The 18286-nt window shown below is 53.4% G+C and overlaps 5 protein-coding genes across 5 annotated transcripts; 1 reads left to right on the forward strand and 4 right to left on the reverse strand.

Annotated features, from left to right (window-relative positions):
• Nucleotides 1–333: 333 nt before the first annotated feature.
• GMORB2_2425 (MFS transporter, SP family, sugar:H+ symporter) lies at nt 334–2225 on the reverse strand (the record flags this gene model as incomplete). Its single annotated transcript, XM_035464405.1, has 3 exons — nt 334–531; nt 597–1959; nt 2056–2225. The coding sequence occupies 3 exons, from the start codon at nt 2223–2225 to the stop codon at nt 334–336; spliced, it is 1731 nt and encodes a 576-aa protein (XP_035319591.1).
• Nucleotides 2226–4620: 2395 nt separating this feature from the next.
• Nucleotides 4621–7536, reverse strand: GMORB2_2426 (trehalose 6-phosphate synthase/phosphatase; the record flags this gene model as incomplete). The annotated part of the gene is made up of 3 exons (XM_035464406.1): nt 4621–5168; nt 5337–7290; nt 7402–7536. The coding sequence occupies 3 exons, from the start codon at nt 7534–7536 to the stop codon at nt 4621–4623; spliced, it is 2637 nt and encodes an 878-aa protein (XP_035319592.1).
• A 3676-nt stretch (nt 7537–11212) lies between these two features.
• GMORB2_2427 (Fungal Zn(2)-Cys(6) binuclear cluster domain) lies at nt 11213–13704 on the forward strand (the record flags this gene model as incomplete). Its single annotated transcript, XM_035464407.1, has 2 exons — nt 11213–12582; nt 12675–13704. The coding sequence occupies 2 exons, from the start codon at nt 11213–11215 to the stop codon at nt 13702–13704; spliced, it is 2400 nt and encodes a 799-aa protein (XP_035319593.1).
• Nucleotides 13705–14075: 371 nt separating this feature from the next.
• GMORB2_2428 (LITAF-like zinc ribbon domain) lies at nt 14076–15086 on the reverse strand (the record flags this gene model as incomplete). Its single annotated transcript, XM_035464408.1, has 4 exons — nt 14076–14379; nt 14453–14626; nt 14735–14772; nt 15081–15086. 4 exons carry the CDS (start codon nt 15084–15086, stop codon nt 14076–14078), a joined length of 522 nt encoding a protein of 173 aa, XP_035319594.1.
• Nucleotides 15087–16396: 1310 nt separating this feature from the next.
• Nucleotides 16397–17985, reverse strand: GMORB2_2429 (MFS transporter, SHS family, lactate transporter; the record flags this gene model as incomplete). The annotated part of the gene is made up of 2 exons (XM_035464409.1): nt 16397–17737; nt 17818–17985. 2 exons carry the CDS (start codon nt 17983–17985, stop codon nt 16397–16399), a joined length of 1509 nt encoding a protein of 502 aa, XP_035319595.1.
• Nucleotides 17986–18286: the final 301 nt, after the last annotated feature.

Raw genomic sequence — 18286 nt, forward strand, 5'->3', positions numbered from 1 at the left:
ATACGGTTAGGAAGATCTTGACCAAGTCCCATTTAGCAATTCTCTCGCAGACCTCGATGGACAAGTCCTCGATAATACGGACTGAACACGAAAGCTTGAAGTGAGGATCCCATGTCCGGAGATCGCGTCTCGTGGCTGCACAGAGTTCCGGTGAGGGCGTAGATGCCAACGTAAACGCGTAATCCATTCTTGTGTTCATATCGCCAGTTATCTATGTTACAAAGAAATTTAAACATGAGTTGTCTGGGTATTATCCATCGCCGAGCAACATCTGGCTCATACTTGTACAGCGTTGCATCGTGACATGACGCCACATTGCATCCCCCCCCTCCCTCAAGCGTGCTCTCCGTGCTGAACATCACCGCCATTATGTTCCTCGGCCTTAGCTTCATGGCCCCCAGCCGCTTCTTCGCTACCACGCTGCTCATTGAGGGCTTCGGGGTCGAGTTCCGTGCCAGCCTCGCGTCTCCGTCGGGCCATCTCCTCGGGAGGGGGAGCCACCCACTGGCTGCTCTTCCAGGGAACGACGCGCTGCCATGCAGGTTAGTGGGTGCGATGACAAGAGTGATAAGGAAAGGGGGGAGGGATATGCTTACATCGAGATAGGCCGTGTCGATCTCCTCGATGGTCCGGCCCTGGCCCTCGATGACAAAAAAGTAGACGATGAGGGCACCGACGCAGTTGCAGGCGGCAAAGACGTAACCATATCGGAAATCAATGGCGTTTGTGATGAATTTAGTGAAGAAACCAATCATAAAGTTCCAGATCCAGTTGCTCGCTGTTGCTATAGCCATGCCCTTGGCACGGTAGCGAGAGGGGAAGAGCTCGGCCTGGAGAGTCCAGATCATAGGACCCCAGGTGGTGGCGAAGCCCAAGATGAAGAGACAGGCAAAGACGATGAGGACGATTCCGGGCGTGGGCGTAGACTGGGGATCGTCGAGGTCAAGGAGGAAGTGGCCGACGGAGGCGAATATCATGAAGCAGACGAACATCCAGAGAGCGCCCCAGATGAGTGAGTTGCGGCGGCCAAAGTACTCGACCATGTACAGACCGACGAAGGTGGCGGCAAAGTTGATGGTGTTGAGGATGATCTGCGTGATGTACGAGTCGATCTGGACAGACTGAAAGATGGTGGTGCCGTAGTAGAAGAAGTAGTTGGCGCCGGTGAGCTGCTGGAACATCTGGAGGGCCGCGCCCAGGGCGATGCGGTAGGCCATGCGGGGGGCCCTGAACATGCCTATGAACTCGGACATGGCGCCGCTGCTGATCAGCTGGTCCTCTGCGCGCAGCTTGCTCTCGATCTCGTCGAGCTGGGTCCGGATGCTCCAGTGGTTGGACGAGGCGCCGTAGATGCTGGTCAGCGTCTTCTCGGCCCTCTCCTTCTGGCCGTGGCGGTAGTCGTACCGGGGGGTCTCGGGGAGGAAGAGGATTCCGACGCCTAGGATGGCGGTCCACAGCCATCCGAGGCCGATGACTATGCGCCACGACGACGAGTTGTAGCGCTGGTGTGTGACGGTGCCGTAGTTGAAGCACGCGGCCAGGAAGATGCCCAGGGTGATGAAGAGCTGGTACGCGCACACCAGGGCTCCGCGGATCCAGTACGGCGCCGTCTCGGCCTGGTACATGGGCACCAGGAGACTCAGGGCCCCCACCCCCAGACCGGCGACGAGACGGCCGATCATGATCTGGTACCATGCCCTATCGGCCGCTATCTGGATCACGAAGCCCACCGACGTGATGATGCACCAGAAAGAGATGGAAGGCCGTCGTCCGAATCGGTCTGCTATGGGCGCCGCCGCCAGCGCGCCTATCAGCGTGCCGATGGACAGGAGGGCCACGATCAGTCCCGAGCGCACCGTGCCGAAGTACTTTTCTCCGTCGCTGTTCGTCTGCCCGAACCTGTCGAGGAAGTCGGGCATTTCGAGGAAGCCGGAGATTTGGCCTGTGTCGTATCCGAAGCTGTGCTTGTTAGTCAAGGCACGATTGGTCTCCACGACAGCTGTGAAGGGGGTGTTGTGAAGACGAGAGACTGATTGGGGAGAGAGAAGAGCTCACATCACTCCACCCATGGAGACTAGAAGGGCCATGACGAAGGTGCGCATAGTCACTCGCGGCAAGGGGGAGTAGTCGAGGTCGAACTCGGACTGACGCCGACCCTCTTTGGTGGCGGCCGACCGGGGATCATGTTGATCAAAGTGTACGGTCAAGAAGGATAGACGGTCCATGTCTACTTCTTCTCATACGGCAGGTGTCCGGCGCGAAGAAGTGTTGAGGAGAGTCTGTGCAGAGACAGGTTGGGAAACGGGTATAAGAGGAGTAAGAAAAGAGGTTGGAGTTGTCGAGTCAAGAAACTGGGAAAGGTAGAAGACGATGCGACATGGTACTAGAAGGCTTCGAATACAAGGAGAGAAGAGAACAGGTCGAATATATAAGCGTCATGGTACGTGTATCGAGCCAAAATGGCCCATCATAGATAGCTCTGCTCGGTTGTCATTGTCATGTGCCTCTCACGAGTCCAACGGGATCTCGCGATTTACGCTCTAGAACTCTCGGAGTGGCACGTTCATCTGAAATCGGGCCGTTGACGGATCATGGGGGAGGAAACAAAGGCCGCCAACTCCCTCCCGTCTACTTGTAGAAAATTGGTCTTGTGGGGTATGGGGATAGTCTTTACATCTTTCGATCGCCACTGGGCCCCTCTCCTCTCCGGGGTCTAAATGGCCAGCACGTTGTCGGTGGGACGCGTGGGGAGGAGGGAGGCGAGGAGTCATGGGCTGATGAGGGAGAGACTAAAGCGATGGTATCCTGGCATACCGCAAACGGATGGAATTCGACCCGCGTCCAATGAGTTTGGCAAGCCCCAAAGTCTTGTGCGGTAGTGTGATGCTGCTCTACGACATGGCCTGATGTAGAGTTTACGCGTCACATCTGCCAATCTCCCGAGCCGTCCGAAGAGTCCGGAACCGCAGAGGTCATGTGTAGGGGAACTGCAACTCTGCGGCTCAAACCGTTCATTACGTTCATTACTTACCTGGTAGACTGAAGTATTATACAGCTGACAAAGACAGAGATGGACGTATCCTACGGTTTTGCTCTAGTTGATCAGGAGAGAGAGAACAGAAGATGGAAGCAACAAAAGAAAAAGAAGAGTAAATAAAAAAATTTTTTAAAAAAAAGACATAAATCTTATACTGTGGTAATCACAACATCCATTCTGGTATGTATTGCACGACGCTTGCAACTGTAATCGACAATATGTAACTACTCAGAATACGGATAATACATGTAATCTGTGCAGGTAATACGTCAACATATGGAGGATCCACATGATCCGACCGACCCGGTCATTGTCCTTTTCGGCCCGTTCCCCGCGTCTACTCCGGCCTCTCTCTCTCTCTCTCTTCTATTACGTCTCCAGTCTATCCCCAATGCCCCATTTTACAAGCTCCAGTCTATCCGGTCTTTTCCTCTCCAGTCTCCCCAAACTCCCCAGTTCTCCGAATCCCCATGGGTCGGGCCTTCACATTGGGGAATATCGTACCACACGATCGGGTAAAGACGTTGCGTCCGTGCCCGACCCTGACCCCGACTCAGGGAAGCAGGGATATCCGGATGGCGTGCAACTCGAATGGATGCACATATAATAGTGGACACTGATCGGATGGAGACCATGTCATTCTGCTTCACATGATCAGATACCCGAGGTTATGGTGAGTCTAACTCGTGTGCTTGTAACGCTGTAGTTGTCGGGGTGATTGTGTGGGAATACTACTACTACTATGCCTGTATTGTGTTATTGCCTTACCAGTAATATTATTCCCACAATGTGATATTGATAATAGCATATCCGTATAGTGATACTAGTACTGATGTATATATCAACGTAATCTGTAGAGTCGGCGGCCGTTTCATACGGGTAATGCACGTTGCATGTTTGACCCTCTACTTGCAGATTCGTACTTGTATTGATTATATCATATGTATCATACTATGACGGAGGAGGAATAAACGGGCGAATGCGACAAGAAGGGGTTCGTGATAGCCTCATTTTACGGAATTTGGCAAAAGAAAGAAAGAAATTTGCGTGTTTAATCTGCACATACAAAACACCGACCAAAAGCCGTATAATGGTTATTCCGGTCCGGGACCTAAACCTAACACTTTGGAATTGTCTAGTCATTCGCCATGACCATCTCCTCCAGTGCTTCGTGCCTATCTGCACAGTAACCACCGACTCACTGTAAAGGTATATAACATACTCTATTCGCTTTGTAGTCTCTCTATCAAAGACGTCGAGAAAGGAAAAACAAGACAAGATCAGCCCAGCAAGACGACAAATGTCATTATATAAAAGGAACGCATACACATAATCTCGTTTGTTGTAAAGAAAACAGATTAGAAAATAAAACCGCTTGTCCAGCCTATCTAATGTTGTCATAATCCGCTTATAATTTTCCGCTGACAATGGCAGGCATGTAAGTACAAAGAAATCGTAACGCCAATTGTCCAAGGAGAACCTCTCAAAAGCAACAATTCAATATATGATGAAGAAGATAAGAAAAGAAAGAGGGTAAAGAGTCAAAACGGACCAAGCATAGACGACAGCAGCCAAATCATACGTCAGATCAACCTGGTGGGTACATGACCCTCAACCGCACTAAGAGCAGCCAGATTGACCTCGCTGACTGGTTTCAATTCCTGTCCTACGCCGGCGAGCAAGGCCACGCAGTCAATCACGTCCTGCGGGTCCAGCAGGTGCCACTTTGCCAACGTCACCTTAGTGCTGGCGCCGACTGTGACGGTGAAGACGTGGTTCGGGTCCAGGAGCGTTCCGCAAACGCCGTTGAGGCTGCGGAACATGTCTTCGTCGGTAAAGTCGTCGCCCATGCAGAGGACAAACTCGACTGCTCCCTCGCTGCTCCCCGTATCGGTAGTGTTGGGCGTGTGGTACATGTCGACGAGGCGCTTCACAATCTCGCCCTTATTGATAAAGGTCGGTCGGACCTCGACGTTGGCCTTGCCGGGCATCACCTCGACCTCCCACTTGCTGCCGACCTCCTTGGAAATGATACGCAGCACCTCGTTTGCCGTGTCGGCACCCAGCTTGGAATCGAGGGCCTGGCGGTAGTGCCATGTCAGGGCACTACGCTTGCGTTCGATGACGGAGCCTATAAATAGCAAAAGTTAGTCAAGAGCTTTCCTCTTCATATTGTTGTCTCCCTTTCACGAGAATGCAAACAAAAACACAAAACTGAGAAAGAAAAAGAAAAAAAGAAAAACCAGGAAAAAAAAAAAAGAACCGATAAGAACAAGAAAAAAAAAAGGGTAAAACATACCAGGAACCAAGTCCGTGTGGTGTTCGAAAATCTTGATCACCTCATCTTGCCACGACATGTCAAACTTTTCGGCAAGATTCTCCCACTCGTCTGACCCGGGTAGCTTGACAAAGCTGCCGTGCTCGGCCGAGAATCCGAGGTTGGTAATGTGACCGAGGTGCTGCTTGAGGAACTCCTGGTCCCTGCCAGAAATTATCCAGACAAGATTCTTGGGGTCCTTGGCCAGGACGTTGAGGGCGTACAGGATACGCTCCGACGGTACGGCCGCGCTCGGCGTGTTGACAATGGGCGTCAGGGTCCCGTCGTAGTCAAACATGAAGATGCGCTTCCCCGATGCCGTGTAGGTGCTGAGCATGAGCTCCCGGTCAAGGAGCGGCGTGGCCACGGAGTTGTTCTCGCTGAGGACGCTGTGGAACTTGTATATCATCTTGTTGATCCACGACTTGACATTGTGCGTAGTGACATGCTCGTAAAGCTTCGTCTGCATGCTCTTGCGACTGTCATAGGCCATAGTCAGGGCCGAGTTGATCTTCTGGGCAACGCCCGAGACATCCCACGGGTTGATATGGATGGCGTCTCCGAGACTTTCGGCCGTGCCACTAAACTCTGAGAGAATCAAAGGACCGTGGGCTTCTTTTTGGCAGACAATGTACTCGAGGCTGGTTGTGTTCATGCCGTCACGGACCGACGTGATGAGGCCAATGTCGCCCGCGCGGAGCAGGGCAAAGTACTCATCCTGGTCGAGGTAGCGCGGGTAATGATGGACAGGCGTGAACCCCAGGCTGCCGTACTGGCCGTTAATCTTCATGACAAGCTCGTTGACGCGGCTGGTCACCTTAGCCTCGGGATCACCCTTTTCGGCCTCGACGAGGGTGGGCGTCGTGACCTGGACCATGACCACCTTTTCGCGCCACTCGGGATAGAGCTCGAGGAAGCGTTCAAAGGCCTGCAGCTTCTGAGCCACACCGCGCACACTGTCGAGACGGTCACGGCCGACAATGATCTTCTTGTCCTGGTATAGGGCCTTGAAGGCGTCATACTTGGCGTTGACGGCGTCATTCCAGGCAGCCGCCTCCGTCTTGGAAGCATCGATGCCAATGGGGAAGACGCCGACCTGAACCCTAGTTCCGTAGGCGTTGACGCCGTATTTATCAGCGGTGAAGCCCAGGATGCGTGTGCAGCAGCTGAGGAAGTGATACGAGTAACCCTCGGACTGGAAGCCGACAAGGTTGGCGCCAAGTATGCCTTGTAGCACCTCCTTGCGCCTGGGCAGGCAGCGGAGGAACTCGCTACTGGGAAAGGGGGCGTGGCAAAAGTAGGAAATATACATGCTGGGCACGCGCTGGCGCAGCATGCTGGGCAGCAGCATGAGGTAGTAGTCGTGGACAATGACGAGGTCTCCGGGCTTGTAAATCTCGAGGATGCGGTTGGCAAACTTTTGATTCATGCGGTAGTAGTCTGACCACTGGACCCGCTCTCTTCGGCCGTCAGACGGTTCCTGCTGCTTGTAGTGAAGGAGAGTGTATATGTCATGCTCGGCGTAACGGCGCCACCTGCCCTGGTCCCTGAGGGTGATACCCTCGTCGTTTGTCTCATCCTCGTCGCAGAGCCATACGGGGACTGTGCGGACCGTCTTGCTCTGGGCGAGCTGACTCTCGAGACGCTTCTGGTCCTCCTTAGGGATCCAGAGGCCGTCGATCATTGGCGGGGTAGGCAGGCGAGTGGTGGCATCGATGGGCACGGGAGCCGAGAGGGGGTTGAGGGATGAGGCGCCGAAGGTTGTCGGGAGAGGGGACTCGGGGGCGAGGAAGGACGCGGACTGAGAGTACATTTCCTTGGGAGGGTCAATCTCTCCAGTCCAGGCCACGACGGTGTGGTTCCAGGGGCTTTCATCGGAAGAGAGATGAGTGAACGAGTCGACGAGAGCGGATTGGCCGCTGCGTGATTTGAGGTCCTACAGGTAGAGATTGTCAGTCACTGTACCCCTCTTCTTATCAACCCCCCAAGAGGGCTTTCAAAGAGCCTCCCTCTTCTCTCGGGTCTCTCTACTCCTCCAAAAACATACCCATTGGCCATCCTTGCAGTAGGAAAGCGAGTGAGGGCCATTGAACGTAGCCGATATGATATTGCCAGTCAAGGACAACTTCGGGTCGGCGTCCCGGAGGTCAGATATGTGCTCCTTTATCCCACTGTCGGCCATGGCTGATGATGTAGGTCTCCTTGAGAACTCCGGTTACGTAGATAAGCGTGTGTGTGTGCGTCAAACCAGCGGAAACGGCGGACGATATTATGCAATACAATGCAGTCAGAGTAGAGCAAAAATATTGGAAACGTCGAAAACGCTGGGATGGGGCCGGAGCCGTTGCTCTGGACACACACTTGGTAGATTGACGCGTCGCTGTTGGAATAGTCAGGGTACGTGGAGAGACGGCCACAAAGCCCTTAAGCTGGAAGACGCCGAATGTGATTCAAGGAGACAAGAAAGAAGGAGGTTTGACGAAGGAAAGGAGGAGAGCTGAAGATGGAGCAAAGAGGAGAAAGAAAGTGTTAGGAGGGAGGGTAGTAAAGAGTAAAGGGACTATGAATACGGGATCCAACGTGGGGTGGGGGGGTTTTTCTGATTGCGGATGATGGCTGGTGGTGCGGGACTGCGTGCGGGACTGCGTGCAGGACTCTGTGGACTCTGTGGATTCTGTGGGTTTTACTGCTATTGAAGCCAGGCTACAGAGCCAGGTATGGCCAAAAGGGGAAAGATGGCGGTGTGGCTGCCGACCAGGAAAGGAGGGGCAGAGTGGAGATTTGGGAAGGGGCAATAGGGTGAAGAGTGGAGGGGATGTTGGGAAGGTACGAGGAGAAGAGAAAAAAGGAAAAAAGAGTGAAAGAGTGCGAAGATGAAGAGAAAAGGAAGGAACGACGCATTACGACGTCACGGAAATTTCGATTTTGTCCGATCAAGTAAAAAAAATGAGAGCGATAAGAACAACAACAACAACAACAACAACAAGACTTTTAAGGGCATCTGTCGGTTAAGAAAACTGCACGATGCGGCGTGTTTCCTAGGCATCTGCATCCATTTGCATCTCGCCCTCTCTCTTCACTCGTACCCCCGTCCCCTCTCGGTAGTGGGGTACTCCTCCCCAAGACAGGTCTTGTCTGTGCGTTACCCCCCCCCCAGATACTCGTCCCCATGGCGAAAACGGCCCCCCCCCCGAGAAGTCACCTTATACATCGTAATTAATCGGTTGACACCACAGCTTGTTGGCCTCTACTTCTGGCGGTGGACTCGCACAAGACGGGTTTCTGCCGAGAGAGTGGCCGGTAATGGGCAAATTGGCGGGGGAGGGGCGAACAGAGGGAGAAAGAGAGAGAGAGAGATTGGTCTAGACTAGCTAGGGGGCCACTAGGCACCTTGCTTATCCTCTGCATCCTCTGCATTGTATCGCTGGCGAATAGCGATTGCCGAATTCATTTGCCAACTGCTGCAGACGACAAGATACTTCCCATGATGCACAAGGGGACGGGAGAAGAGCACGAGAGGAACTGGGCTCGTACAAGAGGCGGCGGGTGGGTGCGTAGAGATTCCGTACCTTGTTCTGAGAGAGGTTTGAGAGATAGGAGGGAAGACACACACTGCTAACCATATACCATCGGACCTCGTGATGTCCAGTACATGTGTATGCTGGTGTGTTTTTATGCAGACATGGTCCGATCTCTCTCATCTCTCTTCAGCCTCCATCTCCAACGACTAAGCGGAGGTGTGGCTACTATTGATCCAAGTTTCAACAGCCACCGCGCCGAAACATTATGCTTCACTCAACATGTGGATTCATTATCTGTCCCTTTTTTTTTTAATTAAAATCACTATTACTGACGCCAACAGGCGAGTCATTTTTTTCTATTTCTCAAGCCCGCCCTCGGCGTCGCCGGATCGATGTCAACAGACCGGAACCCTCCGTGCCGAACGCGCGCTCGACGCTGTGGCAATGATGGACAACGATGACAACGACGACGCACACCTATTCTGATACCACCTCTCTTACAGAGATTATAGCCAATCAGTTTTTCCTGCATGCACTCGTACCGTTATTTACATCTCCAGCTTTTAATCGGGGGCTCTTCTGTACCCCGGTTCCGGGGGAGAGAGGTCGATCATCGGGTCCAAAGAGGACAATGTCTCTCTTTCTGTCTTTCTCGTCTTCATAGCCAACATCCGGATTCACCAATAATTCAAAGCCATTAATAGCTGACGAATCCTCGTGCGCGTGTCTCAATCTTCTCTATTTTTATTACGGGCGTCGCTCTCCTCCATGTGAACCGAGAGATACCCCACCAAGAGCCCCAGCCAAGAACAACTTGTTAAGTGCGTACCCGAGTAGTGATGTCATATGCCGATCGCCCACAAACGCACCAAAGGGGCCAGCCGGATTTTCAATGATCTACACTGATGATGCTCCTCGACGTTCCTCCCGATGCTCGTACGTCTTCCATTATACACGTATATTCTAATCGACGGTCTCGAGGAGCTCTCCTTGGCCTCTTCCTTTAGAGGGGGGTTATTCTTGTCATGGCTGGCGCGGTACCCTGGAATTAATGGGGAAGCCCAGGGAAGGTTGGAGTGGTGCTAAGACCACTCCTTAGGAAGCGGTCACCAGCCCCACCAACTACCTAAATAGGTGATTTCTTATGCTCTATTATTACCACTCTTTTTTCTTATCTTACCATATATAGAGAGTGCTTGTACAATTAGAGACTCTCCTCGTATAATTGCATAGTTTGACTACGTAGCGTTTTTCGTATTATCTATAGAAGTATCTATATTCTCAGCTGAACTTCTTAGGGTTCTTAGGGGGGGGGGAACCCTCGCATGAGATAGAGAAGTTTAGAGGAATTATGCTGGTATTGTTTTTCTAGAACAATATTGATGGTTGTAAGCAACGATATCGGCGATCAGAAGGAATAGTCTAAGGCAGTAGCCTTACGGGGGTGTCTGTGGGTCGTAGGCACACTAAGTGTTACGTGGTATAATTAATCTCATAGCGCATTTTGGGGGCCATCTCTTAAGGGGGGCGGTCACTTCCTACCGACTGACCCGTCACTCACTGACCTTACTAATAATACAATGTGTACATGATAATAATGCTCATATACTTGTACATGTACTCGCATATGTACTAGTACACTAACTAGGCATACGGTCACGTTCTGGATGAAAAAGGGTACGTAGACTGCGTGTATTCGGCAGGGCCATGAGCATCTTACTCGTAGTCTCTCTTTCTCTCTTTCTGCCCGAGAACGATAGAGTACGAGTACATGTATGAGTAGTTGGGTTGCATTCCTGACGCGGGGGTGATGACGGTGGGGAGATGAGACACAGAGATGGACAGGAACAGGGAAACTTTGAAAGGTACAGCGCAATCACGCAGGTGCCAAATATGTTTTGATGATGAAGGTGAATATAATCTGTATTTGCAATGCAACTCCGCCATAACGGGGAGAGACAGTCATGAGTAGAAGATGTGTGTGTGATTTTGCCCTTCTACTCATGATTGTCTCTCCCCGTTATGGCAGAGTATGATCACCATCCAAGAAGTATTATTAATGATACCTACGAGTACAAGTACAGACTAGTCTGAAGATGGGAGTTAAATCACAAGCTTGTTGTGATGACATAATCACATATGCCGAAGCCACATCACGTGCATCTCACCGAAAAACGCGGCGTCCGTCTGTTTTGCCTCTCTTCGGGCCATCTACGGCTTCCACGCATCAACGTCGGCGAAATTATCACCGCCAGTGGCCAGTCCCCATCGCGACAAGCTCCAAGGTAGTCCGACGCGTCGTATGTGTCGGCGTTGTAGCTCCCGCTTCTGCCCATCATGGCCGATCCCGACTCCCAGACGCCTCCCCCTCCACAATCCCCCTCCCAGCACCAGACCAGCGTCCACGCCTACGCCAGCAATGGGCTGGAGATCCTCCAGGCTGCCAGCGACGCCGCCCAGCATCATGCCGCCATCACGTCTCAGCAGACCCAGGCTCTGCAGGATGCCGCTGCAGAGGCCGTCGCCCATCCGACGACGACGACGACGACGACGAGCAGCGTCGACGGCAGTCCTCTAGGTGTTCACGATGCCGCCGCGTCTGTCGCCGCCCTCGCCCAGGCTACCGCCGCACAGCAGCTTCCTCACCACACCTCTCAACCTACGGCGCATCATCATCATCATCAGCATATCCTCCCTGCGCCGCCGCCCTCCCCGCCGATCCACAATGGCCCCGATGGAACCGCCCGTGGCTCCGGCGGCGCCGGCGGCCCGCGCGACCCGACAGTCAACCCCAAGCTGACGCGCCTCCGACGAGCTTGCGACATGTGCAGCATGCGCAAGGTCAAATGCGACGATACCACCATCCCCTGCAAGCCGTGTCACGAACTCGGTGTTGACTGCACCTACAATCGCGAGACGAAGCGGAGGGGTCCGCCCAACAAGCATGCCGAGGCAGCCAAGGCGGCAAAGAGGGGGCGCATAGAACCCAGCCACAGCGAGTTCAGTCCAGGGCCACCAATGCAGCAGCAGCAGCAGCAGCCAGCTCAACAACAGCAGCAACAACATCCTATCCCAAAAGCAGTGTCATCCACGGGGAACGGGATAATACCTGACGCAACCGCCCCCGCTGACGCCGAGAGCATTGCGCCCATGCCCGTGCTGGAGCTTCTGGTGGACGACTTCTTCACTTACATCCACCCGCTTGCGCCGTTCCCGCACGAGCCGACGTTTCGGCAGTCGTTTGCTAACCGCGAGGACCGCACGCGGCCCGAGTTTCTGGGCTTGCTGGCCAGCATGATTGCCGCTCTGGTGGCGTCGTTCCCCCGCAGCGCGAGGGAGCACCTCAAGGCACAGCACAGCACCCATCTGTTCCCCCGCGCCATCGTCATGATTGACAAGTGCCGCGACATTGCCCTGGCCACCCGCGGCGCCAGGTGGGTGCTCAAGGAGCCTAAAACGCTCGACGACGCTGCCACGTCCTACTTTCTTGGCCTCGCGTCAGGCTATACCCACCGCTGGATAACGTCGCAGCACTTCATGGCTGAGACCCTCACCCTTATCCGGGAGCTGGGCTTCAGCAAGCCCAAACACCCTGGCGATCTGCCCACCTTTGGTAACGATCCATATTCTCCCGATCCTCTGCTATTCAACCACGTCAAGGATCAGATTGGCAAGCGCATTTTTTGGTGTCTTCTCCTCGGGATTCGGTACGTGTTCTCCCTCTTCCACTTGCTCTTCTTCTTTACTCTCATTTTCTTTACCTGCTTTAGACAAGTACCAACTAACTTGTTGTATGCAGCTCCTTCTCTCAGCTAGGCAACTCACAGACAGACGTGGTGATTGCGCCGTCGACACCTAGTCTGCCGTACCCCGCATACCCCGAAAACACCGACGACATATACATTGTAGCGAATCAGATCAATGAGCAAGCCGAGGGCAGCACGTCGCTCCTGACGGGATTCCGCTTCGGTATCGATATCTATACGACGATGAACGGCGTTGTCAGCTTGGAGCTCGCGTACGGCATGAGCACGCTACCTTGGGCGGACCAGCGTCTTCTCCTACGCGACGGACTACTCGCCGTCAAGAGCATCATCGACGACCTCCCGGCGGACCTTCAGCTCGGCCAGACGGGGCCGGACGTGGACCCCATGGAGGCGTTTGAGGATTCGACGATGCAGTACGTGCCGCCGCTGTGGCCCAACGCGCAGCCGCCGCATGACCCGCGCCTCGCCTTCAAATTGCAGCCTCACCGCCGCCGACAGCTGCAGTACGAGATCCAAAAGGCCAACATATTTGTCTCGCAGCTCGCCACGCGCTCCTACTTCGTCGAGCTTTACTTTGACCTGCGCGACGTTCACCTCGCCGACCAGCACAACGGCGACGACGGTATGGGGCACCAGACGGAAGAAAACAAGGCCGCTGAGGAGCGCGACGACAAGGACGTCCTGGCCCTCATGACCAACGAGCGCGAACTGATAGTCCAGAATCTGCTCGCTGTCCTAGGGGCCATCTCCCAGCGCAACCTCGAACCCAACGGCGGATCCATCGTCAACAAGATCCGCCAGGTAGCGTCCACGCTGCTCAACGACGCCCCCGAACGTAAGGGTCCGCTGGCGGTCAAGTCGGAGGAGGCTCTCAGCCAGTTGATCCAGGTGCTCGTCAAGCTGGAGAAGACGGGTGCCGCAGGTGGGAGTCCCAACGGGAACGACCCGGCAACACACATGACGCCACAGGATGAGGACGAGGAGCTCAGTCACTGGGCTGATCTTCGGGATTACCAGTTACGGTATGCTGCCGAGGGAGAATTCACGGGACCTCTGTTGTAGTCTATACTATTTCCTTCCATGATTCTCGCTATCTTTTTTAAGTAATGTGCAATGTTGTATTGCTCCTTCTTTTTTTTTCAGGTGTTTTCGAGACAGAAAAGTAACGAGTGTTGGCCGGGAGGAGAGGGTTCATGGGTTTTTTCTTTCGAACAGGACCACTGCACAAGGGGCTGCAGAAAATGTTTTCGTATTGTTTGGTAGGCATGTTTTACCCAGGGTATCATTTAGTAAAAAAACAAATCAAAGTGTTTCTTCTCTAACATAATCATGTGGTCAATAATAACAAGGCGGCTCCTCAAGCAACAGAAAAGAACAACACATTTTCTTATATAAGAAAATCATGAATTAAACAGTGAACAAGAGGCGACGGCTTATGCCTTGGGAGGCACAACCTCAGGAGCACTGGAAGGAGCGCTAGGAGAGGGGGGCTGGACATGAACAGGAATAGGGTGAGGACCTCCAGGACTGGGGGTAGGCTGACCGTTGTTGGCATACGCGGACGGGACAGCGGCAGCACCAGGAGGGACGACTACCTGAACGGGGGCATCATACGTCTTGTGAGCAATCTTCTGGTTGCACTCGGTGCAGAACCACGACGTCTCTTCGAACCAGTGGAGGCAGCATGGCAGTGGGGCGAGACAAATGCAGACGAGGCAGAGGATGGCACCAGTGAGGCTACGAACGGTTGTCAGAGGGTTAGCGGTCGGCCACACAGTCAAGAAGCTCCAGAAAGGTTCCAAGAACGTACAATTGCATCCCCTCGCCACTGGTGGCAACCCTGGTCATGGCGCGCTTATGGCACATCTGGCAATCGACCCATTCTGCCCTCTCGGTTAAGAGATGAAGAGGCGTGACGGTCGGGCCGGCGGGGTTCATGGCGTGTTGACCGGGCATGGGCTGCATGGCGATGGGTTGGCCGGGTCTGTTTTTTTGGTTGATTATTAGTCCAGTGAGATTGGAAAGAGAAGAGCAAGAGAAGAGATGAGGCAGTCGGAAGCCAAGAACAGGGAGGGTCAAGTGAGACACATACAGGTTAGTGGCGAGGACAGGTTGCGAGGTAGCGGATGGCTGGCCGGGGGTTGTATGTGGAGGGAGAACACTTTGTTGTTCATGGTAAAGCTGGTTCTGTTGCTCTTGGAAAGGACGAGGCTGCTGCTGCTGCTGCTGAGGGTATTGATCGGCCATTCTGGCGATATCGACTCATCGACAGACGAACAACAGAGGATTGGTGATGGTGGAGTAGAAGGAGGGGGAAGAAGACGAAGAGGACGAGGGGGATGAGGTTTGGTGGGAGGGAGGTGGTCTTGGATTAATGAGTAAAAGGGAAACAGCGAGCGGGATGCACCTTTCAATATGCCGGCAAGTCAAGGGAGGACAAGCATGAAATCCTGTGCTCGTAAAAGCCAGACATGGATAGGTGTTGATATAACAAGTGCGAGTAGACTTTGGCGTCCTTTGTCCTATCAAGGAATAGACCGGCGTTAAATCAACAAATAAACGAGTAGACTTAGATAAGTCCGTAGATTAGAAGTTTTTCTTGAACTTGCATCTTACGGCAGAGCCTCTTCCAGAATACTCGTGTTATAGCCTCCTACTAGTATAATACTAGTATGATACTAGTATAATGCTATGTACAAGTCGTGTGAATACATGTACAATAGTACTACTGGAACTCATGATATTAGAGAAGAAGAGAAGAGGAAAAGGAAAAGGAAAAGAAAGGGAGGAGAAGCCTAGAATGCGCGTGGGTCGCTAGGCTAGACGCGGTGTACGAGTAGCTTTCTATGTAATATTGCTTATTTTTAGGAGAAGTTTCCGTTCCTAAGCGCTAAGCCACCCTGTCTGACGGTCGACCGGGACGCGGTTGGGCCGAATCAGCCTAACAGCAGGGCTTTATGGGGGAATATTACGGGGCAGAGCAGTTCTTAATCCCGGGCCTGTGTAAAAGTGGTCTTGATAGTGACGAGTTTGCTTACTGCATTGCTTCAAATTACGACGTATTACTACTACATATGTTATCACTCGGCAATGATTCCTTTTTGGATAGAATCAGCCTACGGGGTGCTGTATATTAACGATATCAGATAAAGCTCGGCAATAGCACTCTGTAGATTGATGCCTTCTTACTGTGGATACCTTGCCTTGATCCTTTCCTACAAGGTCAAAGTCCATTGTGGGGGCTCCTTCCGTCGACGTCAATAGCTGGTCTGTGGTCGTGGTCCGTGGCTCCTTCCCCAGCAACAAACATGGCTCCTCCCGATGATCAGCATCGACTTTCACGTGCACGAAGGGGGAAGCGGTGATGCCGTCATACTAAAATATATTTTTATCATTTTCATCATCATTCATTATGTACTGAATACCTGTCTCTCATCATTCCCGGCCACGATTGCTTTTCTTCTCTGTTTTTGCCAAAAAAAAAGAAAAGAAGAGAATAATGACCGACAATTGGTCCCACTTACTTGGCATACGCTGCGCGTTGCTTCGCTGTGTGTGTGTGTGTGTGCCACATATGGGGCAGCCGGGCGTCGTCTGGAGGACGGATGACACTCTCCGTCATGGCCACGCTAGCCCTTGTCGACTATGCCAACTCTGCTAACTGACCAGGATGGTAGCTCCCGGATCAAAAAGAACGGGAAACTGAGGGGACAAGACTGGTGTTTTGTTCATTGATGGCTGACTGTGTCATCTACTAGCCATCAACTGTCTTCTCGTTGTGCTCAGCATCGGCCATGTCAGCCCTCTTGCCGTCCTGGGCCGCACGCAGAGTGCCCAGGTCCATGTGAGCAGCCTCGGCCATGTCCTCGTCGTGGGCGATATCAAACTCGCGGTCCTGGTACTCGGGGCCGACAAAGGCCAGGATGATAGTGTATACGTACACGCAGGCCATGAAGATGCAGATGACCTTGCCGTACTGGAAGCGCTTGGTGCCGTCCTCGTTGGCGGGCAAGGGGAAGCGCTCGCCCAGCTGGGCCTCGATGGTGGATGACGCGCTGCTGGCCAGGTTGCCCAGCTGGTAGGTGGTGCCGACGACAAAGGTGCGCAGGGAGCCGGGCGACAGCTCCATCAGGTGGATCGGCACCACTCCCCACGCGCCCTGAACACAGAACTGTTGGAAGAAAGCGGCGGCGGCGATCTTCTCGCCAGACACATACGTGTAGGGATACAGGAGGGCGCCGCCAAGGACCGACATTACAATTATGGACAGGCGACGTCCGAACATTCCCGATAGCCATCCGATGATGGTGCCGCCGATGATGGCACCCAGGTTGGCGACGACCTGGGTGACGGTGACCTGGGTGCTGCTGAGCTGGAACTGGTTCTCCAGCATGGTGGGGTACAGGTCCTGGGAGCCGTGAGACATGAAGTTGAAGCCGGCCATGAGGAGGACCATGTAGATGAGCAGGAGCCAGTGGTTCTTGATACCGACCTTGGCCTCCTGCAAAAAAGTGGCGGCAGCGCTGCCCTTGATTCCGCGGACAACCTCGCGCTCGCGATACACCTTGGTCTCGGGCAGGCACAGACGGAAGATGATGACGAGGACGGGGGGGCCGGCAGCGAACCAGTAGAGAGAACGCCAGCCTTGCTTGGTGGTGTCGACAAAGGCGCGGGCAAAAGCCGTGGCAAGGAGATAGCCCAAGGCCCAGCCTTGCTGGAGGATACCGGAGAGGATACCTCTGGCCTCAGCGGGGCAATCCTCGAGGGCGGTGGCGGCGGCGTTCCCATACAGTCCACCCATGGCCACGCCAAATAGGGCACGGCAGGCCAGAAACTGCTGGTAGGTCTGGCAGAAGGCGGTGCCGAGCTCGAGTACTATGAAGAGCAGGTTTATGATGACAAAGGGCCACTTGCGGCCGTACCTGTCGGAGGCGATACCGAAGATTGTCGATCCCAAGGCGCGGAACATGAGGACCAAGGTCATGCCCCAGGTAATGTCTGCGTTGGACTTGTCAAATGTCTTGGCCAGGTCCTCTACTGTGAGGGGGACGGTGAAGTAGTCGAAGGAGTCCCAAGTCCAACCGAGGAAGCCAACCTGTTGATGTTAGAGTGGACATGTCATGAGAGAGAGAAGGGGGGGGGGAGGAGAGGATGGGAGAATATGAGACGACTTACAGCAAAAAACAACCAATGTTGAGTCTCTAGGAGAGCCAATGCCTTGAAAGGGTTGACGACCTTGTTCATGGGAGGTTTGAGAGATGAGAAACGAGTAAGACAGTATTGAATGGCACCACCCCTAGCCTTGGGGCCCGTTCCATCTTCATTCACGAACGAGGTGCCCATTGTGTGTGTGTGTTACTGTGGGAGGAGAGGGTAGGGAGTTGTGAGGAGAGACGGATGCGTGAGAGGCGGAGAGAGAGAGCGACAGAGAAGAAGGACAGAGAGAAGAACAAAGGGCATCAAGAGAAAAGAAGAGGAACAAAGGAGGGGGGAGGAGGGAGGAGGGGAAAGAGGAGGAGGTCAAGGTTAAGTAGTATTATGGAATGCCAACCAGGGGGTACTATAGTCATTCTTGCGTCCTAAGGACATTTTCAAATAGAATACCAAGAGAGGAGAAGAGGGGAAAGGCGAAAAAAAAAAAGAA

The sequence above is a fragment of the Geosmithia morbida genome (genome assembly GCF_012550715.1).
Source record: "Geosmithia morbida isolate 1262 chromosome Unknown scaffold_13, whole genome shotgun sequence".
NCBI lineage: Eukaryota > Fungi > Ascomycota > Sordariomycetes > Hypocreales > Bionectriaceae > Geosmithia > Geosmithia morbida.